General features: G+C 36.0%; 1 protein-coding gene across 1 annotated transcript in view; it reads left to right on the top strand.

The window, feature by feature from the left end:
* Positions 1 to 21566, top strand: part of SEMA5A (semaphorin 5A) — a gene marked incomplete at both ends in the record, with an annotated part of 321097 nt that overhangs the window by 214126 nt on the left and 85405 nt on the right. Inside the window, 1 exon segment of the mRNA XM_080340350.1 lies at positions 10119 to 10326. Within this exon segment, the coding sequence (XP_080196476.1) occupies positions 10119 to 10326 (208 nt within the window).

Genomic DNA, 21566 nt, shown 5'->3' with positions numbered 1-21566 from the left:
AACTATGGTCAAAGGCAATAAATATGAAAATTTGTTTTGGATTTAGGTTTGATGCACCAACATAGTCTTAATATCCTATTTGAACTTGACATTGTTGAAGTGCATTTCTTTTCTGAGCTGGAAGAATGTGTCTTTTGAATGCCAAGTTAACTCAGTATTATGCAAGAGAAAAAGATGTTTTACTGGCCTTCTTAAGGGATGGTGGCTTCATTTGTCATGATCCTTGTAAATATTTTCTATTATTGAGTAACTTTATAGACAGAACTTGGGTAGATTAAATACAAATTCAAAATGAGATTATTGCTTGGTAAGATCAAGGACTTTGTACTTGATGTTATTATGAATCATGCCTTTGCTCTGTATTGCTGACCTGAGATTTCCTGATAACTCCATGAAGAAGAAAAGGAGAATAAGCATGGGGCATTAGAGCCAAACTTGGAATTGTTGTCAGTCATCGGTTTGCCAAGTCCCAAGAAACAATGTTCTGTTCTCATACTCATTAAAACCTTATCTATGGATTTTATGCTGTAGTTTTAACCATATCCTCTCTGCATGAACAGCATTTGTTAAACCAATATTAGTGTCTAAAATATTGTTATATGTTCAATTTCTCACATTTTAATATAACTTTCTGAAGGGGAAATAGATGGTGATAATTGGTATGGGGCATTATCAAGTAGCTGTGCCTTGAGCAAATCTGACACACTTCCATGAGATTACCTTCTGCAATGAACACAGCAACACGAGGGAAGAAAATCAACAAATTGATACAGTGGTCAGATGGTAGCAGCACTCGTATGGGGTATGTAGAGCTGAGGTTTATTTTCTACTGGGCTTTGAAGTTGATAGCTATCTCTGCCACTTCCTTGCCAAATGCTTGACCCGGGAGAGAAGGGCTGCCATGGATGGGGAGGAGCCCTCCCAGGTCCACTCCCTGACAGTGTTTTAATCTGGAGAGCACCTGGTTCATCTGGCCTGCAGATGCAGGAGCACAGCATCTCACCAGGCGAGTAGGAAGAGAATTCAGCTAGAGAGAGATGACGCCTTGCTCCCTGCTTCAGGGACTATCAAAATATTTTTCGGATGCCTTTTTAAATAAGCAGTAAGTGCTTCCTAAAATTCCCTAAAGACACAGAAAGCACCTGTTGCTTGCAGGGCGTAAAATCCTATCAGGTACTGCTGAGAGTTTAAGGAAGAGGTGTTTTTCACGGGCTCAGTACATTACTTATCTCTCCTCTCCCTGTTTCCAGCCCTTTGATACTCTTTCCCTCTGGTGTATGTTAACAAAACTCTCAAAGCCTTCATGAGTTTTCATGGTTGCAGCTGAGACTTTTCTGTCTCCTGTGCATCGAGGGAAACTAAGGTAACTGCCTGACCCTGGTTTTGAGTTTGTCAGCAAAAAACAGGGTAACAAACCTGTTGAAAGTACCTATACTGAGGTATTGTTATAGTTACATGAAAGAGTTTTGCAAAAAGTGAAGTTCCAAGTTTTGGTTTTTTTCCCTTTACACAATATTGCTGTTCTGAATACCAGTTTCACACAGAGTCTTAGGAGAGAGAAAGCTGGCAATTGAACCCAGATCTCACAGTTTGATCCATAAGAGCAATTTCTTCATTAAAACTTTTATGATTGAAAAATAATTCAGATTGCAAATTAAATATCATGAAAAGATACTACTTCATAAAGTCTTAAAATAATAAATGCTTTATGTCGTATAAATAAAAGTAATGTGCCACAGATTAAAATGTTAATAAATGGGTTTTTATCAACTGTAGCCTATTAAGGAACAGTAGCTGCTAAAGCTTTTGCGTAAAGGAATTCTAAAGATATGTGTTACTTGTAATTAAGTTGAGTGCATGAACTGTTATGAATATATACAGCTACTCTAAATCAGAAAATAAAAATTAATTTATATCTTATCTTAGTCACATCTTTGGCAAGCTGAAATCCTCTTATAAGATTGAAAACAGAGGAGAAGTAATAAATAAAGGTGTGAACAATGAGCACGAATCATTAAAAATATACACATTTTAAGACTGTTGAAATTACTTTGTTTCTTTTGTCAGGCAGGAAGAAACATCTGGTTTAGATCTAGAGAAAGTACAAATTTGCCACTACTGCATATGAGCTTCAGTCTAACAAGCTGAGGAAAAGGAGTGATTTGGTTTGATACTCTTTCTTTGAGAAGAAAACAGAACTAACTGATGTGGAGCCCGAGATGTAATTCAGCATGTGTTTTGTTGTTCAGCGTGGGGTTTTGCTTAAACTTCCAGAAAAGAGCAAGAGGAAAGCAGGAAAAAAACAAAAAACAAAAACAAACAAACAAACAAACAAAAAGTTATTTTGGTTTTAGAAGTTAGGACTTTGAAAATTGTAGGCATAGTCTTTCAAAAAAAGGCACGAAACTTGGTTTAGCTGCTGCTTGCTCAGCATTTTAGTCTCAAATATATCTGAATTTCACTTTAGAACTTGAATTCTTTATTGATTTGCAAGATTTGACTGAAGCTAGCTTTAAATTCTAATTTGGAACAGAGGACCTGAAATGGACTTTGGAAGATGATACAGAAATTGCATGTTTTGCTCATATTTAGTACATTTTTGATTCATAGTAAACATTGCTGATGGAAACCTTAATTGTACCAACTGATGTTCTGTTGTGTTTTACGGAGTGGCAGATATTTTCAGTATTAAAGCCGTGTTTTAACTCTTTGCTTGCTAATTACTGGAAGAGGCCTTTGCTGATTCAACTGCAAATTCAATATGTCCTTGATGCTTTTGAAACATTTTAATACATTTGAACTAAGTCTACAAGGGTAAGAAGTGTTCAAAAGAATGCATTGTGTTTTAAAAGCTTTATCTGGAAAAAAATAAATAGAGGATTGAGATGGTAGTTGTCCTAATTTCCATTGATTGATACATTCTGTCCAATTTCTTGAGATACATTGATGTATCTGCTGTAATGTTTCAGCTGAAAATATCACTCACTTGGTAGATTATGTAGATGTTTAGTTATTTTGCATTCTTGCAACTATAAAAAACAATTAGGTAGTCTAAGAACTTCAATTAGGGCAGACTCACTTCTCGGTGGATTGTGTATATTTTCTGCAGGTGACAGAAACTAATTAGTATTTATTTTTGTCGTAGATTTTCAGTGCTATTAATACTAGCTTTTATAGTAACGAGTTTGTCATACTGATTACTCCCATAACTGCAATAAGTGATGGCACAGAGGGTAATCAAAATTTCATTTAGTGTATTTAGTGTTTAGGTCTCCATATTAACAAGTCAGAAAAATTTACATTTCTTGGGGAAATGCAACAAAATTAATTAGTATTTTCAGTTACAATATTTGTTAGAAGTTTTTCTTACATGGGTACATAATTGCCTTTTAATCTAATAAATCTGCTTTATATCTGCAGATATATCCACCATTGTCTTGTTATCATGATGATGATAATGGGCTGTATTAGCAAGGCAATCAGAGTAGTTTCTGTTGAAGTTCTTCATAAGGTTATCACAGTTTTTTATACTCTATCAAGCCTGCAAAACAGAATAAGTACATATTTTTAACCTCTGTTTCTTACTGGAACTTGCAGAAAAATCACATCCTATATTTTACTACACCAAGAAATATATTAAAAGTGTCGGAAAAGAATAAATTAACTAGCACACTGACCAGATTGTTCGAACAGTGGTTTAATTTCAATTGGAGAGATAAACTATGAACTTACAAAACAGCTCTGAAGATAAAGATAAAAAATTTTTAAAATTGAAATCTATGCCTTGATGAAGCGTCAGAATTCCATATTGACTTTTTGGGGTTCACGCTTTCCTTCCCCTCCCCCAGAAGTAATGAATATACATTAAAAAAATGAAAAAATTAAAATAAAATAAAACAAAATAGTAAAACTCTGAAAATTAAGTTGGAAATTTTAAGATTGAACTATATTCTTTTTGTCTTCTGTATCATTGTGGAAGCGAACTACATTTGCTCATAATATATTTTTAATTTTTAAAGCAAAAGGTTTAAAAATCAGTCTTTCACTTGTCCTTTAGGCTGTAGTGTGATTAAAAGCCTATTCCTGTAAATGAAGTATAAATACATATCTCAGAAACCTGAAGGTAAGAGATAAGTTAGAGAGAATGGTTGTATTTTCTTATCTTCTAAATATGGCTTTGCTTTAAACCAAATTGTACCCCACCCTGATATGGGAAAACAGATTATAACAAAGACTTTAATTTTCCATATTCTACTGATGATTTAGCTAATTTTAGGAAGGGAAAAAAAAAAAAAAAAAGAGTAGATTTTAAATCCTCTCAGATTCTGTGTACCATATGCATCTTTTTGATGTTGCACAGATTATTAAATCTGGGCTTTCCCTTTGTAGGCTCAACTAGCAGCTGCGTTAGCTGTTCCTGTGTCCTTTTTCTGTATTGAGCACACTCAAGCCCTTATGCAACCTCGTACTTTCTGTCATTGCAATAAATTTCTGCTGTTTATCAAATGCATGATGCTTCATGGTAGGGCTTTCTTTCAGTTCCTGTGGTGGAGGAAAACGATACTGATAATACATTTTTTGTCAGTTACATGATGTTTATCAATCACCTTGCACTTTCTTTGATTTTGTGCTCTATGTGTTCTCTATATCAGTTTCATGTTTGATATTTCAATTTATTCTTCTGAAAGACTTCTTCCTTGAAACAACCCCAATACCCTAGTTTTTCTGTTTCTATGGTATTTAATTAATACAAATGTTATGATGAGTGTAAGCACTGTTTATATAAACATATGGATGATGTTTACAAGAAATTTAACATTAACAGTTGTTTTTTCATTTCAACAGTTTTAATACTGTCTGAATGCTTTTACTTACTCACAGGAAACATAATTTGTATACAACAAATAATATGCAAAACCAATGTATAATGGGCAATATCAAAATAGCTAATGAATATAATTTTCTGAAGCCTATCAAGTCACACTTGAAAATATACGTAGTTTGTATCCATTTCAGCCACACTTTAAGATGTATTCTCCCAAATATCCATCTATGAATCCCACACTTTTATTTAAACATAAAAACCCCGCCATGATTATTACATTGACAATTTGTTAAGGATGTCAATGACTCTGTCTTCAGATATTGTAATATCCATGAGTAGTGTATTTCTTGCATAGATGGTATCTATCCAAGTTCAGTTACAAATGTCACTTGAAGTTCCCAATATAATTTTAGCTTCCATTTTCTGTGTCTTGCGTAGACTGCCCTTTTCCCCCATATTGACAACATTCTTTCATCTGCTTAAGACATGTTGCTTTTCTAAACAATATTTTTTTGGGAAAATTGTAAAATAGACCCTTATTTATATTGGCTATTCTTAATTTATGATTTGCAGTTGATTTTGCTGTTCCTTGAATTTTTCTTGGTACATGCAAGGAGATTTCAGATCTGTAAAGGCACTCTATTGTACTCAGTACATGAATACTTGTAAAGTCACAAACATGGGCATACAACTAGCCTAACATATACTGGAGACTATTATAAGTTTCTTTTGCTGGCAACTCTTATAATTTAGAAGGCACTAAGGAGGTTTTTTTTGCAGCCTTACTGAAAGTTAATACCATAAGCTTCTCCAATGAAAAACATTGACTTGGATTCTTTGTTCTGGTGCTGGTTCAGCTGCTTTTTGGAGACCAAGCCTCTCTCCAAGGTAGTGCACTAAACTGTAATAAAATGAAGATTGCATTAGGTTTTGTTTCCCTGTCAACTATGTCAAGAGTTAAGACTGAAGGTGTTTCCTTCCCAATAAAGGAACTGGTAAAGGTTCTTTCCCTTCTTTTAAAGAAGCTAAATGAACTTACTTCAAACTGCCTCATTTTGAGTGATCTGTTAAAGATGGATTTAATTGAAGAATGCAACAACATGTGTAAACATAATAGCACATATAAATATTTATTTTTCTCCATAGTAAGAAGTTGCTACAGCTTCTTTGAGTTTAAGAAATTACAGGTGTATTTGTTTGTTGCATCTGCCACTTGTTTTGTGTGTTCATTTTTTTTTCCTTTGCAGTTGTCATCATAGATGTTACAATGATTTCAACCACACTCTTGTAGTGTTCTCCATTGCTGGCTATGCTTTTTTACCATTTACATGTTAAACTTTCCTTTACAATTTTACAGATCATCCTTTGATATTGGCCCATTATCATTTTGTTCATTACAGACTCTGTTGCCTCCAAACTTGTTCTCTGAAACTCCATCTCAGTTTTTGCATTCAGTTCTTTACAGTCCCCTATGCATTACATAGTGATATTTCAACTACGGTTTTTCTTTTCTCTTAATTCACATTCATTACCTTTCTAATATTCAGTTGCTGGTTTTGCAAGTCTCTTTGGAAGTATTGTGGTACAAGTTAACAAAGCACAGTATTTACTCATTCTGGCCAATGTCATTGTCTTTCACTACTCCTGTATATACTCAATCATCTTTAAACTAAGGCTGTCAGGTGTCTGGGTCTATTCCAGCCCATCTTGCTTATGCTTAGGATGTGAAGACACCATTCATTTGCATTCCTAAATAGCTGTTGGACTCAGCCTTGACATTTGTGATGAAACTCGAACTTTCACTGTGTCCATAGGAATAGTTACATCCATTAGGAAGGTCTGTGTTTACTATTCTTCTTAGGTATTTCTTGGCAGAAGTGAACAGTTAGTTTGACTATAAAGTAAATATTCACTTGAGTTATTTTGACGGGTCTGAAAACCTCCATGCTCCAGAGGTGTATTCAAGACTCATTTCTTTCCCTACTTCTCTCTTTATTTTGCTTTACAAGTATGATGTGAAAATGGTTGAACAGACAACACTTCTGAGGATGGGACTTTTTACAAGTTCTTTACGAAATCTGCAATCTTTGCTGGAGGCTGGATGCATAATGTTGCGCACATTGTAGTAGAATTGGAAACACTGGAGCAAAGCACCTGGCTTTTCAAAGTACTGGTGCAGTGGCTATGATTTTCTGCTGCAAGGGAGCCTGGTATAGCGAGTATTACATGCCAGTGTAGTTTGAGGAGACTGATAGCTATGTACCCTTGCTACATACCATAGTCTGATAAATGTAGCTACCAGTTCAATCTGTGTCTGTCTCAAAGTTGCAGAATAAAAATACATCCTCACTCTAGTTTGGGTTTCTATATGGTCCATGCATGTTCAAAGTCAAAACAAGGAGGAATTTAAAGGAAAAAATATATATGTGGTCAGAAGGAGGAGAATCTACTGAAGCAAAGGTAGATCTCAGCTAACATTTTACTCGCTTTTACTGAACTTGCACATGGCCTGTATTGCTGTTGAGAAGGGTAGTGTTTCTTCCTGATAATCTATGAGGTCTCTGGCATTGTTTCTTCGCTTAAAGTCCTGTCATTTATGACTTTTGACACTTCTGCATGAGTGCTTATCCTCTCAGACAGCAATTGGAAAGGAATTATTTGCGAGATGCTGAAAGAAAGCAAAAGGAAATGGAAGGAAAGGGGACTGCATGCAAAGATAAGAAGGAAGAACAAGAGCAAAGACAGGTGTCCTGGGAAAGGCGTTAGTGCTGCAGTGAGAATGTTTTATTTTGTTCCAAGGTAGTATGCTCCAGGTCACAGACCTAAACATAAAAAAATTAATTCTGCCCTCTAAAATAAACAAATTTAATGAGGAAAAAAGAAACACAAACCATTTGATTTTGATCATATTCTTCTGTCCAAAGATGTGCTTCTAAATTAAATGTGTATGGAGGCATGGGGCAAGGAGCCTTCCAGTCATGGTTTTTTTTTTCTTCTCTTTTATCTCTGTGGAGGTGACAGCAAGTGACTCAACCTGTAGATGCCAGGCCTGGCAAAGTGGGAGGAAGAAATTTTGGTCTATATGAGAAACAAGTGGTGAATACATACCTGATTTTTGTCTCATACAGGAACAAATGGCAAGCCAAGTGCAATGTGCCATGAATCATACTGAATTTGTTGCCTGCCAGTTAGACAAGTGATAGAGAGTTGTACTAACTGATCTATGAAGTGATACCAACTTGTTCATGTGTGTAAAATGGTCTTGCTTCTGCTTTTCTTCCTCTTAGAACACTTTCCAAATTTGTGCTCAAAAAAATTAATTTTTCACTCCATGACTAAAAAACACTCACTTTTTTTTTTTTTTCCTGGCCAGTTCTCAGACCATATTTTGACCTTGGTACTTGCATCCAGCAATCACCAGTGGAAACACTGCTTGTTATTCTGTTTGAACTGGTTATCACTTAATTGTGAGGCAAAACTGACTCTTGGCAAAGGTTTAATTATCTTTTGAGTATAATTCTACTGTAGATGATTTGGAAAAAAAGCGATAGTCAAATTAGAGGGTTTTCTTCCATCAAAAAGGTTGAATTCTAATGAAAATTAAAATCGTCATTTTTCTAACTTTTACTCTTATAATACATACAGTAAATCCTGATAAGCTTGTTTATACCAAGAAATAACAAAAATGTAAACAGTTATATGAAGTAATTATGTTAAGAATTGAGAGGTCAGTCAGAAGACTTTGACATGTAGACATGAACTCTTTCACTCAAAATCTTATCCTGGGCAGAGGGAATACACTTTAGACACTGAGATAAGCATTTATGGTTCATCTAATTAGTTTTCACTGTCTAATAAAATTAAGTCCATACTATTGAATTATTTAAGTTTTATTAGTAATATGGTTAAAAGCTTATACATAAACTTCCTACTTGCTTCCTCTGTTATTTGATCCAGTACTTCTCCAGGTCTTAGAAACTGACTCTTCAGTCTTCCTCAGGAAGAGGGAGAAGATTTTAACAGTAATTAACATCCTGAGTTCTCCACCTCCTCTTCAGTTTTGGAATCTGCTTGAGGCTATTTTTTTTGTATTTTCTCTAGGCTGCTTACTTGCTGCTCCTCCTGGCTCCTCAAGTAAAGCCTGGGAGCTGCAGGCTGTCCTTCCCCAGCCCTCTTACCCCAGAGTGGCTGTTTGTCCCACAGTGACTACGTAGGGGTGCCAGCCCCCTGCCCTGAGTTCAGGGAGGTTACAAGTATGTGGCGACCTGACAATTGCTGCCATGGCTAAAACCATATTCTGCCAAGACAGGGCCAGACCTGTGCTGAGACCCTGCGCTGCCATGTCTACAGCAGGCCATCCCAAACATTTTTCTTGCAATTGGTACCAACTCACAAGAGATGTTGCAATCTTTCCAGACATGAGTAAGAGCTGATCTCAGAACGTGTTTGCAGTGTTGGATCTTTCATATTTATCATTTCTAGCATACAGAAGATTGCATAATGCAGTTATAGTCAGCTACCTAAAATATTTCTCAGTGTGAGAATGTGGTCCTTTGTGGTCAGAACATATGTTCTCTTATATTTTTTAATTATTTATAAACTTTGCATGAGTGAATCAGAAATCTTGTCAGTTGTATGACATGGGTTTGTGATGCTTAACTGTCTTTGCTAAAAATCCCAATAAGAATAGAAGTGAAGAGCAAATGCTAAAAGACATGTTTTTTCAAAAGTCAAAATGCAGATAATTAACAAGAAGGGTAGCAGACTCATTTTATTGTTATATTCACCTAAATTCCATTAAGACCTACAGATATTCATGTATGTGTGCTTTATTAAATGAACGTGATACATGTCTAAACCAAATACTTTTTAACAGATAGAATTTTAGAACAGACTGGGACAATGGTGGACTTTATTGCTTTTTAAACTGCTTTAAAGACAAAGTGTAGTACATTCTGGTAAACTGAAATCAGTAACCCTTGCTGTGAATGTGTGTTTATAATAACCAGACTTTGAAAGCTTGTTTTCTAATGACTTCTGCTGTGAAGTCTGTTCTGCACAAATGAAATTATTTCTTACTATATTATTTCATATAGAAAACTTTAATGGATGCTTTCAAGTTCTTTTCACTCTACTATAAGCCATTTAGAAAACTCCAGTCAAAGTACTCCTATATTTTAGAGTGCTATTGAAAGCATCCTGCATAGGACAAAGATTTTTTCACTGAATGACATCCAGTATGTAGAGTTGCTAGTACGATTTTTAGTAACTCATTTTCCTATTGCCTTTGCAGACTATGGGACAATTAAGAAAGTACTTGCCCCAATGAACCAGACTTCAAACAGCTGCCTGCTCGAGGAAATTGAACTCCTGCCAAAAAATCAGCGAGAGCCCATCAGGAGCCTTCAGATCCTACACAGCCAGAGCGTCCTTTTTGTGGGCCTGCAGGAACATGTGATTAAGGTCCCCCTGAAGAGATGTCCCTTTTATAAAACATACAGGTATGAAGAATCAACTAGTTTGATTTGATTGGAGAAAAATCCTTGCGAGGGGTTGTGGAAAAATGGGGAGGAAAAATGACAGTAATTAGGAATCCAGTTATCTCTCTCGCCAATGGCTTTCTATGTACATTGTTTATCAGAAGTGTCTCTGACTTCTTGTACTAAGTTGTTAGGACTAGATGAGACTATCAGGGAATTAGATTGACATTTAGATGCCATTACAGAGATTCTAAATTGTGAAATGAAACAGTAAGAAATGGTTTATACAGAAAACAAGTATCTGATAATGTGCAATAAATCTGCTGGTTTCATATATTTAAAGCTTGAAACTTGGACAAATTTAAGTTTTTGGGTTTTTTTTTAAGCTGTGTTATAATTGAGTAAATAATATCTCTGTGACTTCAGAAAGAAAACTGTACTGGATGAACTGAGAGTTAAGACTATCTGGAAAAATGGCTATTTAAAGGTGGTGCTGGATCAGAAAACCATGATATATGTAAATATACTAGGTGAAGGTGTTATGCAGATAACAGTTGTTCAATCGAATGAGGAAAATAATAACTTACAAATTACCGCTTGGTTTTAGACATTATTATTGCAGTTAAGGAATTTGAAGTTCAGCATCTAACTTTTTCTATAGGTTATTTAAAAGTGCTCCTGGGTTATGAAACATACACTGAGATGGGTTATTTCATCCAGTTAGTTACATCTTCTCTTTGATATAAGTATGGTTCCAGTAATTCAGTAGAATTGGTCTGTTATGTATCAGATAGACTCTGACCCAGTATGACAAGCTTTTTGAGAGCTGTGACAGATGCTTTTGGTTGTGTTTTGACTTGTTTTGCTTTCAGCTTGTTTAATGTACATTCCTTTGAAAAGCTGGGCTATTAAAGGAGGGAGAAAGGCTGCCATTTGCCTTTCTTGACTGCTACACTCAGGTTCACAGAAACATTATCTCTGCAGATATTTCTAACTGTGGGAGGGAACACGCATATGGTCACAGCAGGGAGGTGACTGCAGGACACATGTGAAAAGTGGTGGCTCAGAGGCAGTGGAAGGACTTTTCTGAGGGACTTGTCTCTGTGTGGGGACTCTTGCCATGCAGGAGGCCATGGAAAGGCTACTGGGTTGAGAACAAGACCTAAGAAAACTGTGTGCCCTGAAGAACCAGAGTAGACCAGGAAGGGAGGTGTTATCATTAGTACAGTTTTTTACCAGCCTCTTATGCGGTCTTATGTAGCATATTTAGGCATATTGTACTAAAATAGAAGTGACAGGACACTCAAAGCCCTATTGGAAGTCCTGAAAAGCTCACTTTAAAGAGAAGTTGTATATAGGCAAGTCTCTGCCTCAAACTTTTGGTTGATTTAGGGGCCAAAATAGGACCAAGATTCATCTTTGGTTTTGCAAGGTGAAACAGGATGTGTGCTGGTCCTGTAACCCTTTTTGTTTCATTTCCTCCTTTTTGTTAAGTGAAGGACATGTATTTTGCGAGAGGGACGAGTGTGTGTGTGTATCTGGAGAAGAGAAAAATATAATGACATATACTTGTGCTTCTCTGTTTTCTTGACTATGCCAAGATTATGCCATTTTGGTTGTACAAAACATTAAAAATGTTTTCTTAAACTGATGTGTTTATTTCAGAAAGGGAGATTTGGATGCTATCCTGTATACTCTGCACACACAGATAGCTCTAATAATATGGGCGTCCCATATTTACGCCAAGTCTGCACTCTGCTTCAAACATTTCAAGGCTGGGGCTTTATTATGTTATTAGTGACGTGGGAACTCCAATATCCAGAGGTGATAATTCCAGAGCACCTTTTTGACCGGTGCTTGTGCAGAGGGTCCCACAGGGTCCCTGGTACCTGTGCTTCTGTCCAGATAGTTCCCAAGGCACACCAGTTGTACCCCAGCTGCAGGGCCCAAACTGCATCTGCTCTTAGAGGGAGGGACTGCTGTCTCAAATCACAGACCCCCTACAGAGCTACAGCCTAGCCATTCTTCTCCGTTTTTGAGCAGCAGGGTCTAATTGACTAGATTTTAAGAGTTTATTTTTGTGGTTTTGTTTGTTTGGATTTTTTGGGGGGGAGAGGGGTGTTTAGTTTAGTTTAGTTTTGGTTTTTTTTTTAAAGTGGTGCTGTTCCTGTTTTACTGAGTGGAACAGTAGTTAAATGACGCAAATCCTGCTGAAATAATAATTTATTCCTCTGCCCAGAGGTGTGTGAGATCTCATCTTCCACTGGAATGACTTACATAAAAGGACATAAAATTATTACTTGTGGTGTTTTTCAGTCATATATTTTGTAGTTATATCACTTTTATTGGAATAATTAACTAACTGCTGCACCAAAACAGTTACCATCCATGTTTTCTTCCTGATTAAAGAGTTCACCAGCAATTCTAGCTCTGTTTCATGTGAAAGGAGTGGATTTACAGCTGTGATCTAGATGAAATAAGTCATCTCCTTGTCATCTATAATTAGAGACTCAGATTGTTTGGAAAATGCAGACATAATCTTTTTCTCACTTATCACTTACTTTTGGCTTGACGTGTTTTTTCCTGTCTTATGCCAGATTTCAAGTGTATTTAGTTCTTTGCATGTGGAGAGAGTGTAGGTACATTACTTGGGGCTATAAATTTCATTAGGTGATGAGACATCTGAAACTTAGTCACTGCATTGCTGGGTGCTTTAATACTCACATTCTTGTTATGTGTTGCCAACTATTACTTCTATACTAAGCAATGGGTAAATAGAGTAATGAGTATACCTTACCTAAGGAAAAGAAAATGCCTTGGAACATTATGTTTTGTTTTGTTTTGTTTTTTGATTATTTTATCTATTCACATTCGTCATACTGTGACGTCATATTCTGAACTTCCGTCAATAGTAACTAGAGTTTCTTCCCCAGATCAAGGGCATGTGTAGTCTTTAGTATCTACTTCACATAATTTTTGAGAAATAGAACATGCTTGTGTATAAATAACAGCCTTAAAAAAGCCAAAAGGCTGGAGATGTACTAGCTCCTCTGTCCTGCCTTTTTGTGTCACAGGGAGATTGCTTTTTCTTTTCTAATCTTTTTGTTTAGGTTTATTGCAAGGGTTTCAGACAATGTAACTGCAGTCCCTCTGTTGAGCAGACTGTTATACAAGCTAATATCTCAGTATCGAGAGAACTTTCTTGAGATTGTCTGGGTTTTATTTTTATTGCATTATTCCTTGTTTTGTCCTCATGTACCAAACTCTAAAGCATGTGGTTACTGCTTTTATTTGTAACTTCTTATGTCTCCTTAATTATCACCGTGATATTCTGTACATATTTTGCTAACATGTATTTCCTTGTAAATCTGTTCCTCCAGCACTTTATTGTAGTGGAATCCTCTGTGACACCGTGTTGCCTCTGGCAGACATTCCCTCTGATTCAGGACGGTCCTGTTCTATCAGCTCATGGCTCCACTCCCACAGACACTGTTATCAGAGGCCCTTGAAAATATTGTTTTACATTTGGGGATTGATTTTTTTTGTTTTTGTTTTGTTTTGGTGTTTTTTGTGTTCTAGGTGCAGTTCAGTGCAATTTATTGCTGTGACAGCAGACTATACTACAGGCAGAGCCTGTTGTCACACCTGTAGTTTGCGTTACTCAACACTTCCTATTATGCCACAATGTTTTCATTGTTTATAAGTAGCTTCTGTTAGTTACTTGAATTGACAGTTTTCATGGAGGGGTCTCCCTCAAACTTCTGCCAATGGCCGAATAGTTTTGAACATCCTGTCATAATCCTGCTGTTTTCAGGAATCAGGTAGGGAAAAGTAGTTTGGGCCATATGAATTCTTACAAACAGTTCTCCAAAAAGCCCTGCCACTGTCGTGCTCCAGGAGGAAACAGCAAAGCAGTTACCTTAGTTTGGCTCTCCTTGGGAAAAATCCTTAAGATTTGACCAGGTTATTATCACCTCGGTATTGTAATTTACACATCAAACTTTTACAGAAGACCATCAACATTATTTACTAGAGCTTTTATCTTCATTAAAAATTCTCCAGCTCTCTGTACTTCTTCAGAGTTGAGTAGGCAAGCATAAAGTGTAACTGACTTTTGTATACTCACTAATTGACTATAATGCGAGATAGAATGATAATAATGAGAAGATAACTATTAAACTCCCTGAAGTTGCATTGTTTGCTATTTACTTTGAAGGCTCTAACCATCTGTAATAAGGAGTAAGATCTGTGGCAGGGGGTCAGGACTCCATGCCCTGAAATGGAGAACTAGTCAGCTTTCTTTTATTGGCAGCTGTAGCCTTCAAAGCAACCTTGGATGGCAGTGATTTCTTTGAGGCAAATTTGTGATGTAATAATTTGTAGTAGAATTTTCAGTGCATCAGTTTTGAAAGTAGGGGCAATGAAAGGTTTTTCAGCCCAATGTTCTGCAAAATCTTACCAAGCAAGGGTCAAGAATTGGTATTTCTGATGGAAGGTATGTTTCACACACTTAGGCGGCTTGAAAACTGATCTCACTATGATGTTATGTCTAAGTAAATAAATAGTGCCATCTGCTAAAAGCTGTATAAACAGTGTGAAAAACCAACTTTTGGAAAATTTGAGTATTGTTTCTTACTTGGTGTACTTAAAATATTATTGGGTCACAACGTTGTTTTGCTGAGTAATGTTATCATAACTATTCAACTGTAACCCTGACTTTTCTCTCTCTGTACTCCATCATTTTTATTTTGGCTTCATTGTTAACCATCAACTATGCAATCTGTACATACACAAAAGATAACTGTAGCAGCACAATTATAAGAGAGGTACTGGGTTAACTAACATAAGAAAATTTTTGCAAATTTACTTGTGCTTTATTTCATTCCTAGAACTCCAGCAAGATTATTGGATTAAGTATTTCAACTGCTGTTGCATTCTTTTATTTTTCCTTGTCCATAGATGCAGCTTCCTCAGAAGTAACTCTCTCATTCAGTGCTAGCCTTTTTTCCTGGGAATAAACCACTGTGGCTATCACTACATAGCAGAATAACGATTCCTATATGCTAATGTTATAAAAGTTAACAAAGAGTAATGTGGTCTAAACTATTACTAGGTGCTAATGTGTCCAGAAGAGCTTGCCAACACATGGAATTTAAATAGCTGCTTTGAAATAATCATTCCAGAATAGTTATTTTTAGATTTCCAGGTGGATTTCCTTATTTCTAAATATGCAAGCCTTAATTGCAGTTTCAATCAGAGAAACACACAGCTACATTAGACTGTTGGAACCCCTTGAGGCATAGTCTGAATTAGTGATTCCAGAGTAGTATTCCAGAATCAGAGTCTTCATAAATTTCCCAAACTAGGAGAAAAAATAATCCTGTCTAGATTACAAGCACATTTAAAAAAAAAGTGAAGAGGTTTTTTAGGTATTAGATGCACTGCAAAATTATCTTCCACTGGTGTGAAACTATGAGAACATTAGCAAAGTCAGAAAAACTACAAAATAAACACACTCAAAACAAGTACAATATGATTCCCATACTAGAGACTCAGTTGAAGCTATACAGGTCTGAGGGTGGCCTATATTTCTTTCTTCCTCTTTGAGGACCCGCATTTTTGCAGAAAGTGTCTTTGTCAGGCCCAGAAAGTGCATCAGAGGACAAACTACACAATTACATTATTCTGCACCTGAAATATTTAGTCACAACTCTTTACAGTGTGTGATCTATGCATGTACATGTAATATTTCAAGCACACATTTTTGGCAAACAAGAAGGAATTTTGATAAACAGGTAGAATTTTACAGCCTGCTCCCAATGTATTTATTGCAGTACCCTATGAGGACAAAGGAAAATGTCTTTTCTTTTTAGTTTGCAAGGTTTTAAGAAAACCAGATGGACTTGACTGTATATTTGCAATTCAGATTTTTATTAGCAAGTTATTAAACAAAGAAGTGAACTTAGAAATAAAAATTTAAAACCAGCATATGGTTTTCATATGTCATGGTCCAAGTCATTGCTTTAAAAAATACCAGAAGTTTGAGGAATTTTATGTTCAGTGTAGTTACTGTTAAGTTTTTCTTGAAAATCACCTGACATGGTTAAAACAACCCACTTTCCAAGAGATCAGTTCACTAGTCATTTGATACTTAGCAAGTGTATTTTCTAGAAAAAGAAGTTCAAGGCACTGGATGTTTTAAAAAGAAATGAACAAATAAACAAAGGCAATTCTGGAAGGTTTTTTTCTTTTTTATTTTAAAATAATTTAACATATGGGATACTAGCCTGCTATGCAGTCAGGCCAGCACATATCCTGTGTATTTCAGTTTATGATGTTCTGCATTACACACCAGTTGTTTTCTCACGAGAATTATTTGCAGTTCTCTTAATATTCTATTATCTTTTTGTGGACATTTTCATTTATGTGAAGTTGTACAGAAAATTAAAATCTGAGTTTGGAGTCCACTGAATGTATGAAAGAGAAAGACACAGTATTCTTGATGCAGTAGTGTGCATTGTGGACAGGATTCCAATACAGGAGTTTTGATGCTCCAATTCTACGACCCCAAACTGAGTGGCTTTAAAGACCATCTACTCCACATAATGTTTTCAGGCCAGTGGAGGCACCTACAGTTAGTTTTGGAATGAAGGTAACAGTGCCCTCAAAATGTTGAGATACTTGCTATCTGGTTACTACTTTTACGGAGTCACATTGTACATGCTAAATCTGGGCCTGCTAGCTTTGAAACTGATTCATATTCTAGTATAAAGTTAATCTCAACATATAAATTTAAAAGAACCTAGGTTATAGCTGACTAGAAGGATATGGAAGTTGTGTGCACTGTTTACATTTATATCCACTAAAGATTTGCAGGTCTTTTAAGGACACGGGGATGCTGTATGGAAGCAAATATGTCGAACCTGGGCAATCACTATTGTTGCTGTTCTGATCTAGGAAGACATTGACTTGTAGGAAGACCCCCAAATATGTTGTTCTTGAGTTGTCTTGTTTTGTAGATATCTTAGATTGTCAGACCCTATTTACCAGTCACAGATTTGCAGGCTCTAGTTTCAGCCCATCAAATGTGCTCTGAACACCCTATCTGCACCTGGCTGTCCCAGCCTTTCAGTGCTCCTACCTCTTAATCAGAGAGCTGGAAGCTTTGTCTTGGCTGATTGACATGGTTGAAGACCTCAGATGTTATTTCTTTATGAATGGCAAGCCTACCTTCTCTTGTAGAGAATATGCTCTGAAAGTTGTCGTTTAAATTTGTCCCAGGTAGACTCACTTGGAAACATCTGTGTTCAAAGAATTGTGTATTATAAACAATTCTACTGAAAAAAAACCAAAAAAACAACCCACATAAATTTCTGATTCTGGATTTGAAAGGAGGATTTTGTAAATTTAAGGCTAGTATTAATAGTGCGTACTTCTAGATTGAATCGTGCCTAGATGGTGTTTGTTGCCTTATAGAAATTTACTTACAAAGAAGCAATGGTAATCCACACAGAGTGGCTGAGATAATTAAAGGATTTTATTTTTCTTAATGGTACATGCAAGGGTTAAGCAAGATTCTGAGTATTTGACAAGGATCTTAGTTTGAATTCCTAGAACTTAATAAATTGTGTGCCTATTATTCATGTTCTTCTGCATCATTGATCTATATCTTTAGATCCCCATTCTTCATTGCATTTATATATATACACATATATATATAGCTACAAAATCAGTAGTAATGAAAACACTGATAGGTGCCTGTGTACAGAAGTCCGGCATCAGATTGATGTCTTCATTCAGAAGCAGATAAGACAGTGCATTCGGAACATGAGACAGGCTTTTATCTTCAGTTGTCTGTTCAAATTTGCAATGAGGAATCTGGCTTCTGTGAAATAAGATGGTGACCCCAGTTCTGTTCTTGGTATACAAAGTGTCCAGATCTCAGCTGACAGTGATTGGAACTAGGTGGGCATTGCTACCTCAGTACAAAGGATTTGAACGGGTCAGAAGGCTCAAATATCCTCTGTTCTTCAAAATGCTGTGTATAGGTAAAACCAGAAAAATGTTTCATTGAACAGTCATTGAAGATGCACCTCTTACATTTATACATTCTCTGAATAAAATGTTATGGCTCAAGAGGATACCAGATTAGCATTTAAAGTGTATATTAATATGGGAATATCTTTTTCCTCTGAAAGGAGATTTAAAAATCTCTTTGAAATCAAAGGTATCAGGACATAGCTTTTAATATTAAGGGGTTTTTTTGTTGTTCTTTGAAAAACATAATGAATTCTTTTTAGTCTAAAACTGTATGGGATTTTTAATATATTTTGCTCTGAATGGTGTTCGTTTCTGCCTCATTTTCTGTCTGAATAAATAATCTCAAATGTAATGGAAGTAGAGCAGTTTTGCTAGTCCACTTGGTGATAATTATAAAATAGCTGAGGAAAACAACCTGCTATTCCTGGCTTCCTTTGGAGGGGGGTAACTTACAGTTCTGTTACTAATCAGTCAAAATCCATTGTTTAAGCATTGCATGACTGTCAGTAGGCATATGGAACCATCACAAACGAATGAATGCCTTGCAGGAGAGACACTCAACTACCTACCACCTACGTTTGGTAAAAAATGTGAATTGTCAGTGTAGAGGAAAATTAGAATCAATCAGTAGAAACCAAAAACTGTTGAATGCTTTTGTAGAGAGTGCTGACTCTACAGCATAAGTGGCATCAAGAGTCTTAGAATGAACAAATTCACTTTTATTCCTGAATTTTCTTCCTGCACAAAATTGCCACTTTTAGCAGTCCTGGGTCAAATCATGTGACATCTTAGACATGTAGGCTGGTGACTACTGGGAATAACAGACAAAGTATTTATTATTATATCTGGTGAAACTGAGATGTAAGATAAACAAGACAAGATAAGCTTACTGAACAGCTCTGCTCCTTCCAGTGCCACTATCTGAAAGGGCCCTGTCAACTGAAAGACCTAATACCAATTATAAAATTCATCTAATGTTTCAATAGTAGCATCTAAAGTGGCTTTAATTTAGACAGAGATTTGGGAGGAGAAAGGGATAAAGCTGTGTAGTGGTATCTCATTTTCTGCTTTCCTTGCTTACACAAATTTGACAACCATTTTGTAGAATTTCTTTTGTTGTTTCATGTATGCACTGAAACTATTCCTCTTATTGTTGTCCCTTGGGAGAGAGATTCATTAAAAAAGAGTTAAAACAATATACAGTTTTCATTTATGGAGGACTGTAAGGGCACATACTTGAGAGATAAATAATATTTCCTTTAGATTTCACATTTCAGATAGAAGTTCTGATATTTGCATATTTGCAAGCTGACATGGCTTCAGCTGGATAGAGTTAATTTTCTTCCTAGTAGCTGGTATAGTGCAGTGGTTTTGATTTTGGATGAGAATAACATTGATAACATGCTGATGTTTTAGCTACTGCTGATCAGCACTTACACAGAGTCAAGACCTTTCTGCTTCTCACCCCACCCCATAAGTGAGTAGGCTCAGGGTACACCAGAAGTTTGGAAGGGACATGGCTGAGATAGCTGACCTAAACTGACAAAAGGGATCTTCCATACTACATGATGTCATGCTCAGTATGTAAACTAGGGGGAAAGCTGTCTGGAGAGCTGCTGCTTGGGAACAGGCTGGGCATCAGCCTCTAGGTGATAAGTGATTACACTGTTCATCGTTTATTTTGTATATTCTATTATTACTATTGTCATTACTATTATTATTTCCCCTTCCTTTTCTGTCCTATTAAACTATGTTTATCTTGATCCATGAGTTTTATCTTTTTTTTCATGACTCTCCCCCATCCCACTGGGGGCAGGAAGTGAGCGAATGGCTGTGTGGTGTTTAGATGCCTGCTGGGTTAAACCACAACAGCAGCTTTGTTCTATCTTCATTTTCTATCTGTAAGCTTATTTTGTTATCAGTTTTTTCTTTTGTCTAGGCATAGAAGGTTAAAATAACTTGCTGCTGTTATTCACACATTAAATTATCCCTCAAAGGAAAGAAAATGGCGACATAATTAAGCAAATACAGATTAAAAATTACCTGCATATTACCTCTGTTCTTCTTTTCATTTAAAAGAAAATATATCCACTTTTTAGAGATCTAAAATAAATAAATAAGAAAAATGTCTAAGATGTGAGGCAGGGAGGAGAACAAAAAAAGATTGCTCTGCCAATACCTGAGAACAGGGCAGCTATTTAAGCCAAGTCCTGCCTCATTTCATAAATATATCTGACATGGTGAACTGAAATGCCAGAAGGAGAGTGATGATGCTGAACTACACGTTAGTGGTATGGTTTTTCTGTCTGAACATAAGATTTCAAAACTTAAGCTTTTTACAAGATGAGACTTAAACATAATAATGTCTGGGACAATCAATTAGAATATTATTATTAAAAAAAAAAAAAAAAAAAGTTGGCAAAACTGGAGTTTTTCATGTGAAGTATACCTCTCAGACAAAATTTTGTGTTACTTTGTTTGGAATAGTCCATGTTTCCAGGACTAATTTATGTATCCTAGTGTAAAGAAAAATGAAATAATTATTGAAGACTGTTAATACTTCTCAGTTTTGGAGAAAGTTCTTCATACTTAGCCTCCTGTCATCTGCATGAGGTTAGCTGAGTTATTAACTTCTTGAAATTATGGTTTATGGGTTTCATATGCTCAGTAGACACTCTCAACTAAATTCTGAAAAGAACTGCCTCACCTTATTTTGGTCCAGTGCTCTCTGAACCTGTTTGTTTACTGAAATGGTCATGTTCAGTGTCCATGGAGTGACTGAACATATTTTGTCCCAGCACTGCAAGGACTTATCAGCATTTTTTTAAACTTTATTTCTTCCACCAGACTATGATCTATTCTGATATCAAGAAGTTGTAAGATGGATCAAAATATGCTGTTAGTGCCCTACTTGTAACTTCTAAATGAGTTGTAATGAAAGGTTCAAGACATTTTGATTTTGCTGAGTGGAAAGTAATGTGAAAATAAAAGCAAAAGAGGAAATGGGGTCTAAGAGCAGAATGAGAGAAGGATCAGCTTACTCTCAGGAAAGAGGGAGTGTGGTTTTAAGTGAAAGGATACTGACTTAAAATATTTTTGAATAAAAAGCATCTAAAGCATATTAGCTGCATTTAAAAAATATTAACACTTAACATAAAGGAACAGTGAAATTGGAAAAGTGATCACTTCTGCTTTGAGAAATAACACAGCTAAAGTTGCCA

Source organism: Nesoenas mayeri (genome assembly GCF_963082525.1).
Source record: "Nesoenas mayeri genome assembly, chromosome: 2".
Lineage (NCBI taxonomy): Eukaryota > Metazoa > Chordata > Aves > Columbiformes > Columbidae > Nesoenas > Nesoenas mayeri.
The sequence above is the reverse complement of the archived record's forward strand: the minus strand, read 5'-3'. Positions and strand labels throughout refer to the sequence as shown.